The 19,833-nt window shown below is 35.2% G+C and overlaps 1 protein-coding gene across 9 annotated transcripts in view; it reads right to left on the reverse strand.

The window, feature by feature from the left end:
* The window catches only part of MYO16 (myosin XVI), a 732,830-nt gene that overhangs the window by 146,309 nt on the left and 566,688 nt on the right, over positions 1-19,833 (reverse strand). For all 9 annotated transcript variants that reach the window (XM_058276443.2, XM_058276441.2, XM_058276437.2 and 6 more), the window contains exons 24-27: positions 16,277-16,352; positions 9,363-9,538; positions 6,910-6,990; positions 6,458-6,663 (exon numbers count right to left, since the gene is read on the reverse strand). In XM_058276443.2, the coding sequence (XP_058132426.1) occupies positions 6,458-6,663; positions 6,910-6,990; positions 9,363-9,538; positions 16,277-16,352 (539 nt within the window). The remainder of the gene's footprint in view (positions 1-6,457; positions 6,664-6,909; positions 6,991-9,362; positions 9,539-16,276; positions 16,353-19,833) is intronic.

Raw genomic sequence — 19,833 nt, forward strand, 5'->3', positions numbered from 1 at the left:
ACCTCTGGTCTAGTGGATATTTGTAGTATGGTGTAATTAGCATATAATAGGTATAATGAACTATACAAAGGCTTTCTTGATGCTTAGAGAAGAGACACAAAACAATTTCATGAAATTTTGGGATTTCATGAAAGGTTTTTCAAAGGAGAGACACCAGAGAGGATCTTGAATATCAGTAAATGTTAACTAAATAGAGAAAGGTAGAAAAGGTGGTATAATTGTATAAAGAAAGCCACAGAGTTTTTGAAACTACATCATATGTGCAAGTAAACTATAGTGTGCTCCATTAGCACAGGAAGTACAAAATACCAGAAACTTCCAAATATTACTTGTCCAGCTTTGTTGTCTATTGAATCAAAGAGACACATACCTACAAACATAGCTAAGTCAACTATGCATCAAGATTTCACATAAGAATTTGGTTCATGCTTCTCCTTTCATTGTTCTTTATATATTAAAAATTTTTAATTCTCTTGCCAAGGGAGACAATGACTTCAAACCCTCATCATCCTACTTGAAGTTAGTGATACCATTAAGAAAGAAAGAAAAAAAAAAAAACTCAACAAGCACACTTAAAATTTAATCAAAACAGGATTCTCTTAACTAAAGTACTTCTGTTTCACTTAGGAAGCCTCAAAATGATGAACATCTATTATAGCAAACATCATGATGCATATTTGTAATATCATCATGTTCACCTACAAATTTCAAGGAAATGTCCATTATCCACATTTATTGACACATTTAATTTCAGAAATAATAAATACTATTCAAATAAGTAGGCACTAACTTGAAGATTGGACATTGATTTTTTTTTTCTCTCTCTCAAAATTTTGGTGGTATTCACATTCCATTTTGTACTCTTAACAGAGTCATTTGTTTTGTCAGGTTTTAATTCTCTATCAGTTAAGACAAGATGGTATGAATAGAAAATAAATATTTCCAATAGGAATGATAAATTCTGGCAACCAAAAATTACTACTAAATCACACCTTCAGGAATGTTTATATAATGATGTTTCACAGCCTGGTGATACTTTAAAGTCCTGATGAGCTTTCTGGACACTCAAGAAATAAATAAATAAATAAATAAATAAATATTCTTCCTAGATGTAGTATTATGTGTATTATATTTTGTTCAAGTTCTTTACAAATTGATACTATCTATGTATATCAGTGCTTTTTGTAATATTATTCCAGACTGGCATCCTTAATTTAAGGGAGATGGTGACAAATTTTCACTGAGGTAAATTAATAATCCCATCCAACTGATATGTCTTTGCAGATAGGGATGATGATTAAACATTTCATCTTTTTAAAAATAAGGCACCAGTGAAAGAAATGCATAGATTTACCAAAATGTACCATTTCCCACCCTATGCCTCATTTAAAAATAAAGTATGGCATTGACTCATACAATAAATATCTACCTAAGTAGAAAGTGTATGTTAGTTTGAATAGCCATTAATCTCCAATGCCAGTTTCATTATGAAAATTCTTATAGAACAACTACTATGCACAGGTATTGTGATTGAATAAAATGCTCTTTGTCTAGAAGAAAGAATAGTCTATTAAGGGTTGCATACATATAAAATATTATCTTAATTTGAAAAGCTATTAATTGCATATGCTATTGTTTTACTTTGGTAAAGGCTGCAAGACAATATTCCAGAAATAGGTTGGCTTTTACACTGAGGATTTATTAATTTATAAGCTTACAGTTCTGAGGCTGAGAAAAGTGTCCTAATCAAGGCATCAAAAGGAGATGCTTTCTCTCTGAATTGCATCTGTGGGTGAGTAGACAAATGACAGGGTAAAATAGTAGCATCTGCTGGTGTCTGCTTTCTACTTCAGACTCCATTGTTTTCTACTTCAGGCTGCCCCAGTTTTCTCTCTGCTCCTGTGGCTTTTTCTCTCATTCTTTTGTTTTCAGCTTCTGGCTTCCAGGGGTTCCTCTCTCTGCTTCTAGTAGTTTTGTTTTGTGTCTCTGCATTTTTCTCCCATTTATAAAGGACTCTAGTGAGAGGATTAAGACCCACCCTGGGTCACACACTCTAATCAAAGGCCCTTAAATGAAGTATTTAATTAAAAGTTCCAACCTACAATAGGTTTAAAAGCAAGGAATGGATTAGCTCTAAGGACATGACCTTCTGGGGCCCACCCAGTTTCAAATTGTTACAACTATTTTAACAGGGATCCATTCTGGTAGATTAAATATGTGAAACTAGACTTGGAAAATACAAAAAAATAAAACAATTTATAATCATCATGATATGCATATGCACGTGTGCATGTGTATTTACATACATAAATGCACATACCTATTTGCCCATGTTCCCCACCCAGTTCTGGTGGGATCAGAGCAATTTGGATTAGAAGCTAGCAGGGGTTGAACTCCTGAACTACTAAGGAATCCTTGAATGCAGAACTTCTATGATTCCATGATTCTAAGACACTCCAACAGAATAAAGAAACAGAAGAGAATGTACTTAAAAAAATTAAATTGTAGAGTAGAAATTAATCCTATTTTATACCCAATGTAAGGGTCCACTAATAATGCTTCTCAAACTTCTATTACATACAGATCACTTGGGAATCTTGACACATTTGCAGATAATGATTCAGTAAAGCTGGGGTGGGACCTGAGATTTTCCATTTCCAAGTCACTTTGATTTCCACCATTGGCTGGGGAAAAAATAAAGACAGTGAAAAACAATATTTTTCCCATGTATGTAGATATGCTGGGCCAGTGGTTCTCAAAAGGTTGCCTCCAGACCAGCAGAATCAACATCAACCTGGAACTTGTAGGAAATACTCATTTCTAGGCCATGCCCAGAACTAATGAACATGAAGTTCTGGTAGTGGTGCTCAACAATCTGTGTTTTAACAAGACTTCTAGATGATTCTGATGCATACTAAAATTAGAGCCACTGCTCTAGGCAATACTTAGAAAGGAAATTACTTGATAACCAAAGTAGAATTTACCAAGGCCTTTGACTCTCTGAGACCATATGCTACTTTACATTTAACTGTAGGACAGCAATTCTTAATTCTTATTCACCAATGGAGCTACAAACCATTGGGTCCTTGAATTCCAATCCCCTATTGATTCTGATTAATAAATTCTGGAGTGAAGCTTAGCAATTTTTATTTTAAACATATGTAGTCAGGTTTTAAATTCATTGTTCCAGAGACCACTTGGGTAGAAGAGTTGACTTTTAATATCCAAACTATAATATGTGGGAAGTATACACTAAGTAACAGGCCAAACATATTTGAGGAATATTAATGGATTTCTACCTAGGGAATAGAAAGAGGCAGATTAAGAGCTGTCCTTATCAAATGCCTCTTAATGTGGTGATAGCCAACACAAGCACAAAATTAATTCTTATATTCAAGGTTAATATATCCACTTGTAATAACTGACTTTGCAGTTCTTTCCTATGGTATGAGACAATGTAACTATTAGCATATTCGTAAGCATCTTCTAAGTTTCTAAATGCAAATATCTTGTCTATCTGATTTGTATTTTCTGCAGGTTAAAGATATCCATTTCCCAAATCATTTTTGGTGCTTCTTTTTATCTTCTTTCTTCTGAAGACATTCCAATTTAAAATGAAAGGGCACATATGAACTCACATGGTGTATATTTTTTGCTTTGTGTCTTTGTGAAATTCACCAAATTGTGCAATGAACAAGCACTACTTCTTCTGGAAAAATATTTGTTATAAAAATTGAACACAGAATTTTAGTCTTGGTGTGAATATTACATCTTTGGTTTGGAACTAAATATCTCAAAGATGGCAGTCCGCAATTGACTTAGGCTTATTTGCTTGTGTGTTTTGTTTTTATTTTTGTTTAGCATCTTCTTTGCACTAGTAGCTCATCATGGAACTTGTAGTGGACGAAATTCTTGAAATCTTTTTTTTTTTTTCTTCAGACAAATAGCTACTCAAACAGACTTTTCTGTACTACAGTTGTACAGCTAGTTTTTAGCCATAAATGCTAGATTTTACATTTATTCATGTTGAATTTTATCTTATTGGTTGGGTTCACATTCACAACCTTTTCAAAATCTTTTAAAATCTTGATTGTATCCATAATACTAATATTCTGTTCAATTTTATATCATCTTCAAATATGAGTTCTTTTACATGCTGATTTAAGAAATAGCACATCTTAAGCTTTTATGTTATCTTTCCACAAAAAGAATGGACTTTTTTTTTTGCTACAAAACACACAGACAAACTCACATACACACTAACCAAGAAATAAACAATTTTAGGAGGTAGACAGATTTCAAAGCCCCATCATGGACCCTAGATTAAGGAAGTAATAACTGCAAGTGCACATAAGATACAGTTATAAAACTAATAGCAATAATAATCCCAAAGGTGGAAAATCCAAAAAAAATTTCTGAGTAGTTGGGAATACATGGGCATGTTTATAAAGTCTCATCTTTCTCATTACAATTTTCTTACACTACCTTTAAAATAATTTCCATTCTCTGGGAAGACAACAACATTTTAATAGTAGTCCAAGATTAATTATTTTCTGCAAAAGTCTTACAACAAAGGGAATGCTAGACGATTATACTTAGATATAGTTGAACACTGAATTGCAGGTTGGAATATCTATGTTGATCATTTATCAAAATCAGTGAGATTTCCTGACATATTATTTCCAGTAAAGTGAAGAAAATGAGTAATATTAATTTGTCTTTTTCTTAACACCTCTAAGTTCTAATTCTTGATGGAAAATAGTTGAAAGAGAGGCCTGCTTAATATATCAAAAATGTTACTAATGAAGCACTTCAAAAAAATTTTATGTCCTCCTATTGTTTTATAATTTGGCCTTCAGGCAAAGATCTATATGTATCATCTTTTTTTTAGCCCCACCCCCCCCACCCCGCAGCTTTTTGCGTGCTGTCTGCTCTCTGTGTCCATTCTGCTGTATGTTCTTCTATGTCTGTATTTATTTATTTTACTTCCCCTCCCCCCTTGTGGCTTGCTTGCTGTCTGCTCTCTGTGTCCATTTGCTGCGGGCTCTTCTGTGTTCCTGCTTGTCTCCCTTCTTTTTGTTGTGTCACCTTGCTAAGTTGGCTCTCCGTGGCATCTGCGGGCCTGGTGGCGTTCCACAGCATGTGGGTGAGCCTGCCTTCACAAGGAGGCCCTGGGATGTGAACCGAGTGCCTCCCATATGGTAGACGGGAACTCATCTGATTGAGCCACAGCCGCTTCCCTGTGCATCATTTTAAAAATTCATCTCCTTACTTTATATAGTATGACCAAATACATTCAGTTTTTCTTTTTGCCCAACCCCCATTTTATGTTTTGAATGCCTAAAACTATACCTCATTATATAGATCTAATTACTACCTACATCATCCTTCAAAGCTTAATGCTGGCTTCACCCAAAATTCCTCTCTTATTCCAAACAGACTCCTTTCTATGCATCTATAACACTTAGTACATATTCCAAAATTCAATAGCACTGAATGGCTATTTTTTACATATGCATTCACCTGCCTACTAAAGTGTAGAACTTTATCAAGTCAGGAGTGTAAAGCCACAGTCCAGTATCTAAACTCAAGACTGGTCAGTGCTGCTTAGCATATATTTGAAAACTAAAATAATATACATCAACTAATTTCTTTAAAAGGGATTCAATAGTGAATATTTGAAATTTGCTTAAAAATAGGCTACGGTTTCTGATGAAATGAAAAGGCTTATAGAAAAACATATTGCCTGAAAGGAAGATGTTGCATTTGGGTGAATTTCCAAATGGCTGTGAAGAAGGTATTGTGGGAAAATGACTAAGAGGCATACAATGATGAGTCCTACCACACTAATTTCTCTTTGGAATTAGCCCACTGATTTGTGCACAGTATATTTTTTGTGCTGAATTTCTCTAAATCACGGATCAAAAAACATTTTTCTTTAAAAGGGCCAGACAGTAAATATTATGGTCTTTATTATCGTTGTAGTGCAAAAGCAGCCACGGACAATACATAAATGAATGATTGTGTCTATGTCCCAATAAAACTTTATTTGCAAAAACAGGTGGTGGCCCAGATTTAGCCCATGAGCATAATTTGTCAACCCTTGCTCTAAATAATATTTAGTTCATAGATATAAAGGAGAAAATAATCACATATTAAATTCTTCCTTTAAATAATAAATTTCAAGTGAACTTTATAAGCAGCAATTATATAAATATTTAAATCCAAGTAAATCCAGAAATTAATGTAGCATGACAATGGTTTTAAGGTAACATTGTCAGTAAAGATTAGTGACTTTTTATAGAAACTTGTTAGTGCATTTTATTCTTTTCCAGAGATAGAAAATAAACAATAGTAGAAACCCCAGAAAGAAAACATAAGACACTTGCTACCATGTTGGTAGCATACTACAGTGAACAGTGGATGCTAAAATGTTTTCAAGAGCAGAAGGATTTACCTTGACAGGAAATCTGTGAAGGAAAGGCGGACAGGGTATCCATACCGGATGATCTTCACCATCTCCAGAACCCCAATATATTGTAGTTGAGCAGACACATAAAAATTATCAAAAGAATCTGGCAGCTTTGAGTTATTGGGCTTGATGCAATGAATAAAGTGTGGTGAGCACTTCTGAAGTTTTCCAATAATATCCTTTAGAGATATCTAAGGAGAGAAGCAAAGCTCAACTAATTCTCCAAAGACACTGACTGAAAATATAAAGCATTTTTAAAATGAAAATATTTATCTTCAATCCATGACCCCTTTGTTTATTTTGCGCCCACTTACTGTGTTTATTTTTAACTTTTTTTGAGGTACTCGAGCTAGTCAAAAATGGAATAAAAATGATTTTTTGTAAATCCTTTCCAATTGATATAATCTAAGCTTGTGAAATCTGAGGACATCACTAACCCTGAGCTGTGATGCTATGGTAATTGGACCTCCCCGTTCTAATCTTTGAAGAAGTGGAGATGATCTTTTCTTTTTTAATAACTGTAATGAAAAGAAAAAGAAAGAAAAATTAAGCCATTTGTTTTATTTAGAAGAAAAAAATTAACCCTCACATTCATATAAAGTCACTTATAAGCAAATACAGACATAAAGCTAAGGTTTTCAAATCAGTAACCAATGAATTTTCCTAATGTTACTATAATTAGGGGAAACTGTCACTTTATGAAAAATAATCTATTACTGCCAAACTTTCAAGTGCAGGGTTGTTGTAGAAATCTCATCTACCAATATCCTGCACCCATTTCAATTTGAGAATAGTGAGACATAGATCCTTTAGTGGTAAAATGATCTCATTTTAGTGGTGAAATGAGCTCATCATAGTATCCTGCTTATATTACAAATTGTCCACTTTCACTGTGAAATGTAGTTTACTCTGGGACAAATGGATACTATTTTATATTACAAAGATTTGATGCTTTAAGTCATTGGTTTATTTCCTGAAGTTTAACTACAATCAGTAATTGGATGGATGCATGATTTAATGCTTCTTAGCCATGTTATTCTTTCTCTTGTTTTCTTTTTCTATTTCTTAAACTACTAAATGGAATTATTAATAACCTAACCGTGGAAAATGACAATAGACTGTTTTCTTTGGTAAGTAGTTATATACAGTTTTTAAAAGAAAACATTCCATACATAGCAAGGATTAAATGATAATGTAGACACAAAATAAGTCTGTGGATGTGAGGGCAATGGGTGAAGAAATAAAGAGCAGGTGGTAATTAATTAAATTCTACCAGTAGTTAAAAGGGTCCTTGGTCACTAATGCAATACTACATTTTATAAAATCACACAGACTTAGACCAACATATCTATTGATCTAAAATCATCTGTCTTCGATAAAAAGGTCTTGATAAAATAAAAATTTCTGATAAAATATTCTTGTCAGTTTGGTAGGACTGGTTCTGACAATATCTTATTTCCTTTCATTTGGATGAACTGTTAAGCTGAAATGATTAATTATAACTGACAGTGGAATGTACACTGAAAAGACTGGTCCAAGACCAACCTGTTTTCAACAAACAAAATGCACATGGTGATGCTCAGTTAAGAAGCTGGCAAAATCCTATTCCTTTCTGGGTCACAGGGGTAGATGCTATGGGGATAATGCTGAAAGGAAGAAAGAGGGGAAAAGAACTTTCCCTTGAGACACACTTAAGGAGTAATCATAATAAATAAATCCTCAGCACTTGAAATTGAGCACTCAATTTCCCTTTCTGGGTGTAGGAGTTACTGTGAATTATCTTCCTTTTGCAGTCCTTTAGGGAAAAGACTAATGGCATCTATGCCTTATAATGTTTAATAATTAAGGTTAAAAATTACAGTTCAGAGGTGTATGGTGATTTCTTGCTCTTGATTGCCAGTATGATTGAGAAAGGAAGAGCCAGAAGGTTCACCAAAACCCCTAGGAATAGAGATCTTCCATACAAAGAGTAATCATTTGTCTTTTTAAAAAAAATTTATGTTAAGGGTGCTGTTCTTTATGCAATGAGATTGAATTCCTGTGATCATTCACTTCTGGAACAACTACATCGAGGGATCTCTAATTCTTGGATCTTCTGGCTAAAGACTACACACAACACTCAACATACACTTATTTATAATGTTATCAAATTTCTGTTACTCTTCTAAAATAGAAACTATTTTAATTATTCTTTTATTTTAATTGGTAAGCTAAAATGCATTCCAGCAAGATACAGCAACTTAATTTCTAAAATTGATTGTCCTGGACACCTTGCCAATTATATTTCTCATTCTTTAGAGTTTTGGCAGAGGCATGCAAAGCAAACAGATACAATCAAACACTGAACCCTTAGGAAACCTAAAACACTTCATATGTATTTCTTACCAATTAGAGAGAACCATTAGATTATATGTACAACTAAACTGTACCGGACAAATACATGTTAAAAAATTAGTATACTACATGTAAGTTAAAAATCTACAAAATGCATAGTAAAAACATTCAAGTACCTGAAAAATACACTGTACCTTAATAAAAACTAGAATTTATTGTTTAGAGACCTAAATCCTCTGAAGTGATTAATGTCAACAGAATAAGGAAGCTAAATTTATTTTCTCTAAGCCTACTGCCCCTGAAACGTAAACAGGATGTTGCAGACAACCAGTAAAATTACTAATACTACATTTGCTATTGAATTTTCACTTTAAAGTATTGTCCTATACTGTTTCCTCTTTCTGATGGTTTTACTGCAAGTGGGCACCATTTCTTTAATTCTTTCAATTAGAAGTCTAATTTCTTTCAGTGGATTTCAAAATGGTGGGTTTAAGAAGTAGCCAATGAACTTAAGCAACCTTAAAAGCAGCGGAGCAAGAATCACAAAAACTCCTACCTTACTAAGCTCTAGATAATTCTTGTTTTCGCCAATAATTGAAGAAGTTGTCATTTTCTTACTGAGCAGGGCAGATTTATGTCCTCGAAATTTACAGGAGGGATAGGAAGATAGGAGGGATCCTGTTTGTGACAGTTTCGACTGGAACAAATGATTGATCACGACATTTTCACTAGCTAGGAAATAAATAAATGGATATTGTAAGTGGGGTTAAAGTCATTATATTTACGTTAAGTATTCAATATATTCCTCATCCAAATGCTTTCACCACTAAAACAGAGTGGAAGACACACTTGACTGTAGTGGACTGAGGTGCCTATCTTTCCCTATATTCCTATTTTATTTCCTCCACTTTCATTCATACCATTTGATTAATTCTGACTGTTATTGTCCTTGGCCAGGGTTCCTGATCCTGGACATCCCCTTCCTCCACCTGAGCACTTGGCACTGCACTCTCTAGTTATGTAGCTCTTAGTACTCGCTTAGCAGTCTGAACCAAATAGTACTTGCTAAGCAGCTTGCATTCATTTGAATAAATCAGGAAGACGTATGGTTTCTGTTATCAATTTCCTATTCCAGGAAAATAAGTACCCAGGAAAACAGTTTTCCAGGGTCTAACCTATCTCAGAGTAGTATTAAATACCTGTGGGAGACCCTACCTATCTCGTTCGTTTGCAGTGACTGTTATGGTTAAAAAAGGGAAAAAGAAGCACCTCTTTTACTGATGCGGTTAAGCTGCATAGATATAAGCATGACCAGGCTGATCTATTTGAGAAGTTAGGGTATACAATACTAATAATTCTGGGGACATGCTCCTTTTTGACACCTCAGGAAGAAAATGGAGCATGGATGAATAGATTTTTTGTTTACAAATCCAATAGCATCGTAAAAGGACTATAACATCATGTTTAAAGGTCTGGGATAAATATTTCCTGTGTTATTTATATCTGTATGGAGATAGTTTTTCAGCCTCAGTTTTCCCTTCTGTAAAATGAGGATGGCGGTACCAACCTTGAGGATTAAGGTAATATTAAAATGTGAAATTAAGGGAACCTGGCATTATATTGGGCTTCACTTTTCAGGAAGTTTTGGATTACAGAGTGGTTCAACAATGGCAGCGGAGGAATACTGGTGTGGGATGTTATTGACAGGGGACATATGGTTGACAGGGAGTTCTACAGGGCATGTGTCTGGGGTGCATGGAAATGTTTGGATATTTTCATAGTGGAAAGGATTAAAAACAACAGCTGGGGGGGGGGGCGGGTGCTGGGTTCCTGGCTGGGGGGGCTCTGTCGCGGTCCCTAGGGGAGGAGCGGCAGTCCCCCGGGTGCAATGGCAAGGACCAGGAAGGAATGAGGGTCCAATAGTGAGCCACTAATACTAATGACTATGCTTGTGAGCCTGTGCACCTGAAATAAGAACAAGGCCTAGAGCAGCAGTGTGCCTAAGAGTTCCCTCCTGAGAGCCTCCGTGTTGCTCAAATGTGTCCAGTCTCGAAGCCAAACTCAGCATGTAAATGCACTGCCTTCCCCCCAGCGTGGGACATGACTCCCGGGGATGAGCCTCCCTGGTACCTAGGGATCACTACCAAGTACCAGCTGATAACGTAACTAGAAAATGACCTTGAATAAAAGGTTCAGCACGGACCAGCAGAAGATCCCTGTCTACATATAATAACAGGAGTTAAAAATACTTTTTGACCTAAATCAAGGGGAGAAATGGAAAGGACAAATGAGTTTATATGGCTATGAGTCTCTAAAAAAGAGTCTGGAGGTTATCAGAGGGGTTACCCTTATGCACACCTGAGCAGAGTCTCAGAGACAGATAAAATAGATACAACTCCAGGTATTGGTTCTTTTGAGGGAAAAAGAGACCCACAGGTTTTATGGTCATGGCAGATGGAGTTCACAGCCATGTCAGTTGGCCCTTCTTTGGAGTTGGTGTTTCTGCATGATGGAGCTGGACTCAGATGTGATCTCTTTTCACAAGCCTCTCCTGTTACTTTACCAGAATTGTAGTTGGTGCTGGGATTTAAGTTATATCTAGGGGATCTGAATCTCTGGACTGACCATATGATAGCCAGGCCCTGAGCCTCAACAGACTTCAGCTCCTACACTCTGGTTTATTGGACTTACCCCACCCAGCTAACATGGAGTTGAAGAATGTCAACCACCACACCATGGAGCCAAGAGTGCCTACAACTGAAAGCAGGAGAATTGCATCCAGCATCCATGTGGAATCTAAGCCCCTTCTTTTTTTTTTTTTTTTTTTTTTTTATTTTATTTTTTATTGACTTTGTAATAATATTACATTAAAAACATACATGTGAGGTCCCACTCAACCCCACCCCCCCACCCCCCCTCTCCCCCCCCCCCCAACAACACTCGTTCCCATCATCATGACACATCCATTGGATTTGGTAAGTACATCTTTGTCTAAGCCCCTTCTTGACATAGATGTGGAATGGACACAACCAATCCAAGGTCCACAGGATGGAGGAATAGAGTAAGGATTAGAGTGGACTTACTGATATTCTATTCATGAACTATTGTGGTTAGTAATCGAAGAAAATGTGGCATTGGTGTAGAAAAAGTGACCAAGGTGGCTGCTGGGTGCAGGGAATGGGAGGAAGAGATGAGATGTGGAGGCATTTTCGGGACTTGGAGTTGTCCTGGGTGGTGCTGTAGGGACAATTACCAGACATTGTAGATCCTCCCATGGCCCACTGGATGGAACATGGGAAAGTGGGGGCTATGATGTGGACCATTGACCATGAGGTGCAGCGATGCTCAGAGATGTATTCATCAAATGCAATGGATGTGTCATGAAGATGGGGGAGTGTTGCTGTGAGGGGAGAGGTGGGGTGAGAGGGGTGGGGAGTGCTTGGGGCCTCATATTTTCTGAATGTAATATTTAAAAAAGATGAATTAATAAAAAATAAAAAAAAATGTGAAATGATGTGTATAGATCATTTAAGATCATGCTCAGCCTCAAAGACAGTATTTAGTAGCAGAGCATTTTAGAGTCTACCTTTTTCATATTCAGATTATATTTTGCCTGACCAAGTATAAAACTGGGCAGGTAAAGAATAAATTTTATACTGCTTTCATTGAAAAATCACTACATTAATAAACAAACAGGGAACCAGATGGAAGTGTCAGAGAAGAGAGATTCAATTACTGAATGCAGGCAAGTTAATAAGAACCCTGATGTTGGACTAAACTTACGATTATCAGTATAAAATCATGGTTTTATATAGCCATACATCCATATATTACCTATATCATATAAAATTTTTCTAGTTCTAAAAGAGCCTAGAAGGAATGTCACTCCAGTAACAATAAAGGCTCACCCAGATGCCAGACTTAGTGTTTCTTAATATTAATCTCCACTAAATAAAGGAGCGCTTCTTGGACAAATGGCTAATTCTAGATCTGAGGCAGTGCAGGTGATCCTGGAACATTTTTAAAGTCCCTGTAAGTAAGTACGTATGTCTTCAAAAAATTATGAGTGCATGTTAAAGGATATAAAGAACATGAAGTTCTTCCTGGCCAAATCATGGACATCTTTAGCATCAAAATAATGACAGTAATGAATTATAATCCAGTGAATAAAATCTATGAGGCCATGACAATAATAAAGTAATTAATTAATAAAGAAGAAGGAAAGCTTTTAGAGTAGAATGTCACTATAGATGAAAGGAAGGGGCTAGAAGAATCAGATTTTGCAGCCATAAGATAAATAATTGATTTAGGCAAGAATCACTAACATATGCAAAACTAGTGGGCACACATTTAAAGAGGAACAGAATGTTCATATAGTCTCAAAGTACATCTTCACCAATTATTTAGTAATTGCAAAGGGAAAAGAGTGACTTTCAATTTGAGAAAACTGATGGATCCCACATTAATAAAGTGATCAAAGTTAACATCACCAATGATGGCGTAAACTGTCATCATTTGCCTTTCCAGGTGAGGCACCGAAAAGGATATGATATCACCCCTGCACTATTTCTGCCAAAAATGCATGATCTTATTCTAAAAAGGAGAAACTATTACATTAACACATATTGGGAGGCATTTTACAAAATAACTGGCCTGTAATTTAAAAAAATAATACCCATGTCAAAGATAAGCTGGCAAACTGTCCTAGAATAAAGAAGACTAAAAAAAAAAAAGACAACTAAATGCAGTGAATGATCCTGAATAGGGGACAAAACACTATAAAAGATATTAAAGGGGCAATTGGTAAAATCTGATGCAAACTCTGGATTAAATATTAGTAGATTCTGTATTAGATATTACTATTGTATTAATGTTAAATATTCTGATAATTTACTTTGGTTATGTAAGCAATGCCTTTGCTTTTAGGAAATATATTGAAGTATTTAGGCATAAAGGGGCAGGCAACTTATTCTCAAATGGTTCAGAAAATATATGTGCATGCATACACACAGAGGGCAGGGAGTGAAGGAGAAAGATAGGGAAAGTAAGAGTAAAAGAAATGTAAAGAAAAAAAATGAATCTACAACGAGGGTGGATTGGAGTTCTTTGTATTGATTTTGCAACTTTTCTTTTTTAAGTTTGAATGTTTTTCAGAATAAACAATTAAACAATAAATATGTCATGCCTTGTTTAAATAAACAAAAATATTTTATTTATGCTTTTAGCATGTCTATGTATGAATGGACCAACAGATAAACAATACAAAATGTTATTTCTATAATTAGACAAAAAAGCCTTAAGTAAATATTAAAAAACTAGACATAAACAAGGACCCAAACATGTTAACTGAACCAATTCTCTTTATTTTCTGAGTCATTTGGTCAGGCTGCATGAAGACATTCTCCTGACACAGATGTCATCATGCATTGGGGCCCCTAACATTCGAGCCCTACACCTATGAGAGAAAGGAAGAACAAAGCAGGTTTTCTTGCACTATTACAAGCGAAATTCTGCCATCCTTTTGACACTCAGAATCAGAGACAGATATTGTTGGTGGTAAGTCTAGTTCTGGATTTTTCTTCCTATTTCCTGGAAACACTTAACTGCAAGCCATTATCATCATGTCACTTTATATACACATTGAAATGAGAAGTTTCCCTTGTTGGGTTCTATAAATATTGCAGAGAGTTTTTCTGACTCTAAAATGGGATAATCTAACAACTAAAATGCCCAAAATTTAACAACTAAAGTGCCCCAAATTTATGAGCATATATGCAGTGAGGTACAGGAGCAAAGTACTAAGTAATTATTAACATTTGGATCATCACAACATATAAAAGTGGAGGAAAAGTCATTGCTCCAACTTCTGAAACAAGCTGGATATGAGATCTTCATAGAAGATCACGGCTTAAAAAGAAATGCTTTATGTTTTGGAGTAATGAAAATGTTCTGAAATGAACTGAGCTGATGACAGCATAACTCTGTGATAAAACTGAGAGCCACTGAGCTATACTTTGGATGAATTGTACAAAGCAGGAGACCATATAACGCAGTGAACCTGTGGTAAACGAACTTTAGTTAACAGAACAAATATAAGAACATTCTCTTATAAACTATAACATACATAGAGTACTAATAATGGTGTTGATATGTGGATAGATTGTGGGAAAAATATACCAGATATAAACTATTGACCACAGATAGCTGTAATATGATGATTTTCTCATAATTTGTAACAAATGTGTCACAACAATGTAAGGTGTTGGTAGTGGGGCTATGTATGGGAATCCTATATGGGATGGTATGCATGATTGTTTTGTAAACTCACAACTTCTCAAGTACAAAAAGAAAAAAAAGGATCAAACGGAAGTGCATTGTATATGAAAGTTCAAATAATTGAAAATTAGAGGGAAAATATCTCCAATGATAATCAAAAGGATTGTTACTTTTGTTCTACATGATATTGTCCTAAGTTCATATTTTTGTCATTAGTCTCAGCTAAGAGAACTCACAATAACTGTTCTGAGAGGCAAGGAGTGTAATTCCCCGTGAAAAACAATCGATTACAACTGTGCTGCTGTGATTTAAGGCAAATATGTTCTTCAAGCAAAAACTCTGATATGGATGTCTTATTTCCAGCTCAAAGGCATCCAACTATTTCATGAAATGCTATCACAGGCTCCTTTTCCCAGTAAAGATAAATGACTCTATCTCATTTATAACAACTTAAGACACAAAAGATGATACGTTTTAGTCATTGAAAAGGTTCCTAGACACAAGTGAATCACTGAAAAACAGCTATTAATAAAATAATCACTGGAGGAGACAGAATTATATAGCGATAGTCATAGCTATAGATAGAGCTACATACATATATAACTATATAGATAAGTATGCTATATATAATTTCACATATTTCTAAATACAGTATAGACATTTATTTATATATATATAAATACTAAGGCTCACCAAGTAGAAGGAGCCATAAATTTATATTGAGGTATATACAAGTACGTGAATATAAAAATTTATATTCTCCTTCTACTTAGTGAGCCTTGGTACTTTAAAACTGAAAGATACATAAGAATAAAATACTACTTTGAGTTGTGCTCCAGAGTCATCCTAAGTAATGAAATTCACCCTGCTGTAGCCTAAATAACTTTGGAAGCCATATTCATCTTCATTAGTCTTCACAGAAAAGCTTTTTTATATTCATACCCCTAAAGTGGTAAAGGTGTTTTACATTTCTATCTGTTAAAAGCTTAGTTAAATTATGGTTTCTACAGGAATCCAAATTAAATTTTAACCAATGTATCGTGTGGCAAGATCCATTCCTTATTATCTGGCCTTTAGAATGCAAAAGATATTTCAATTATCTTTTAGCTAGTGGCATATTTTATAGGATAGTGTTCAGAGATAGGGAAATAAGGAACGTGTGGCAAATTCGCCAGTGGGAGGGAGATGACTTACTTTTCATAACAAATAGAAGATTTTGTGAAAGGGAGTCTTTATTTTTTTCAATTGCTCCAGCAATTTCATACATTACCTATAACAAAAGAAAGTAGCATAATTACTAATGATTAAACATGACCATGAAAATAATTTCCTTTAAAGAATAACTTGACTCAGCTGAAGTTTTAAATTATTCATAAAAGCAGCGTCTCCAGGTTTTAGAGTTCACATTACATGTAAGTCAAAGCTTCTCATCAGCGTGATCTCATTTTGCACATTAAACAAAAGCCACCTTTCCTGTTGTAATTTGTGATACCTTCTTGATCCATGAGTTTAAGTGTAAATGATGATGATTCACACACAATCTCTTTTACTCCTAAGGATTCTAACCTCACAGAAAACACACTAAGCCAAATAAAAAGACACTGGGACACCTTGGAGCTGAAATCTGATTTCACTTTGAGAAATGCAATGGTCTTCATTAAAACGGTTTTGTTGGATCATCTGCATTGAGTGCTAATCTGGAGTCTCTGAAGTAAAAAAAAAACCCAAAACATATGCAACAGTTAGTTCTGGATTATCCAAAGGGCAAATTTCTTCACCAAGGTTTACTTACTATAATACATTTAATTAGACTTTAGTATCTGGTTTTGTCGATATTTCAAAAAGTGCCAGAAAGCTTGACCTTGAAAGAAGAAATGGTATTTTTGCCTCTCTCAATCTTAGCTAAGTGTGAGCTTACAAAGTGGTCATAAAGAAGCCATATCAGACACACGTTCAGCATAGAGTTTATCATTTTCAACAACTTGTTGTAGAAACATGGTCAGGGAATGAGTCACAGGCTATCTTTTGCCCTGAGGTGGGCCAGGACTGAACCAGGGTGGCATGTGACCAGTGATACCTCTTCCTGCATTATGATCCATGAAGGAGAATAAACAATTCTGACCAATCACCCCCAAACCTTCAGGAATATGAACTAGAGAGCCCAGAGAAGATAGACTCCTTGGCTGCAAACGAGTGCTAGAGCATACACTGAGAAAGAAGCTATGAAAAAGAGGCTGAGGTCCTGGGAGAGGACACTAAATAGCATATTAATCCCAGTGCCCTACAAATTTCCAGATTTTACAATACATAATTTGGATCAGAAGAGGGGTTGAGCTAAGTGGCCAAATCCAAAACCTAAACTGTTCAGATACTCCTACATCATTGTCTAATTCTCCAGTTTGTGCTAGCCCAGAACATGGCTTACCAATAGTAAAATGTAAACTATATGTTATATATTATACATTGCTAAATATGACCTTAGTTTTTCAGATCAGTGGTTCTCAACTTGGGATGATTATGACTCTCATGGAACATGTGACAATATCTATAGACATTTTTGTTTGTAATGTGGGGATGGGAGTTGCTACTGGCATGTACTGGGCAGAAGCCAATGATGCTATTAAACATCATACAATGCAGAAGGCCAGCTCCCCATAACAAAGAATTATCCAGCCCTATATGTTAATTCTGCTGATTTTGAAAATAAGTTGATCTAACTGTATGCCTTCTTAAATTAGAAACAACAGTGCTTTCTTAAGTTATGAACAACAGTGCTAAGTGAAACAATGGAAGAGAATCTTAAACCATTCTAGATTTATTTGAACTTTGGCAAGTCACACAATGTCTCAGAGCTTCAGTTTTTTAATCTGTAAAATGGGGAAAAATATCTTACTATACTGCTAGTATTGTGAAATAATATATGTGAAAGTACTCTGTGAACTAAGGAGAATTATTCAAAATGTAAAGTATTCCAAATATCATGGGTAATCGCGACAGAAAATCTTACTGTGTTGTTCTATTACCCAACCATTATCATATTTTTGAAGGCAATTTGAAAATCAAAATGAAGGCTGTCTACTCATGTCCATTAATTACGTCCATATATAACCTGTTTTCCTCTCTGTTAAATAATCTTTAATTAAACTTTTTAATTTTGACATAATCATAGATTGATGACCACTTGTAAGAAATAGATCTTGTATAACCTTTATCTCTTTCTTCCAGTGGTTTCATCCTACAAAATAATCACAGCCAGGATATTGACATTAACATAATGAACATACAGAACATTTATATTACAATATGGACTCCACATGTTGCCAATTTATGACCACTCTAACTCCTCAAAGCAACCAGTTAGGTACATTTGGGCTCTTTGTTCTGTTTCACTGATCGGTGTATATTCCTCCATCAATAATGCCACACTGTCTTGATGACTGTAATTATGTGCCTTTGATTTCTTTTTTAATTTTTAATTGCTTCCTTCTAAATAAACCTCTTGGGTTTATTTAGTTGTTCTTTGTCTAGATTCTTGAGGAAGGAGCTTAGACTATTTATTTGAGACTGTTTCTCTTTTCTAACATGAATTTAATACTATAAATTTCCCTCTCAACACTGCTTTAACTGTATCCCACAAAATTAATATGTTGTATATTCATTTTCATTTAGCACAATATTTTTTTTTATTTCCCTTAAGATTTTCTCTTTGATCAATGGATAATTTGAGCAATGGTTGGTTTAGAAGGATACTGTTTAATTTCCAAAAATTTGGAGATTTTCCTGTTAGTGATTTCTAGTTTAATTCTATTGTGTAGATGAACTTACTCTGTATTTCAATTCTTTTCAATTTTTTTAGTTTGTTTAGTTTGTTTTATGGTCAAGCATATGGTCTATCTCGATTCATGTACTGTGGATACTTAAAAAGAATACATATTTTGCTTTTGCTGATTTACATGTTCTGGAAATGTCCAGTAGATACTGTTGGTTGACAGTGTTGCTGGGTGCTTCTACAGTCTTGATGATTTCCTATCTAGTTGTTTAATAGTAGAAACTCATTTATTTAGTTTATGAAGTAATTGCTTCCAAGTAAGCACATTAAACATACCAGCCATCTATACCTTAGCTTCTGTAATTTACTGAGAGCAGTGGCCTCCAATATAAGTAGGAGGCAATAGAATTGCAGAGAAAAGAAATAAAGGGATGCTGCAAAAGTGGGTAGACAAAGCCACTAGGTTCCTGGCAATTCAGAAGAGAGTGACCCTCACAGCCTGGTTGAGTGGACAGAAGAATTACTAGGAAAGGGAAACTATCAAGGCAAAACTTAATCTCTACTAGAAAGCACCTATACCTTTGTGAGTCTAGAATGCCATGGGAACAGATAAAGGCCTATTCCCTCAAATACGTCCATCAGAGGGAATATGACAAGGATTGTTGGAGAGACAGGGAACAGATTTTGGAGAGACAGGGAACAGATCCCCTGTGTCACTCAGTACAAAAGCTCTGCTCTCTGCCTTCCCCTCCCACGCCATCCTTGCTACACTATTATTTGGAGACTGGAAGAAGAACAAACATGAAGGTAGCAAGAGATAGAGATGAGGTTAAATGTTTTCCTTTTTTCCCCCTATATCTTTACATAACTGAACCTGATATTTTCCCCCTCTTAAGCATTGGAAGACAGGGTTCATAATACATTTGACAGCATCCCTGATACAAGTAATATAGAAACTCATATTCATTCAAGCCAAAACAAA

The sequence above is a fragment of the Dasypus novemcinctus genome, chromosome 15 (assembly GCF_030445035.2).
Source record: "Dasypus novemcinctus isolate mDasNov1 chromosome 15, mDasNov1.1.hap2, whole genome shotgun sequence".
NCBI lineage: Eukaryota > Metazoa > Chordata > Mammalia > Cingulata > Dasypodidae > Dasypus > Dasypus novemcinctus.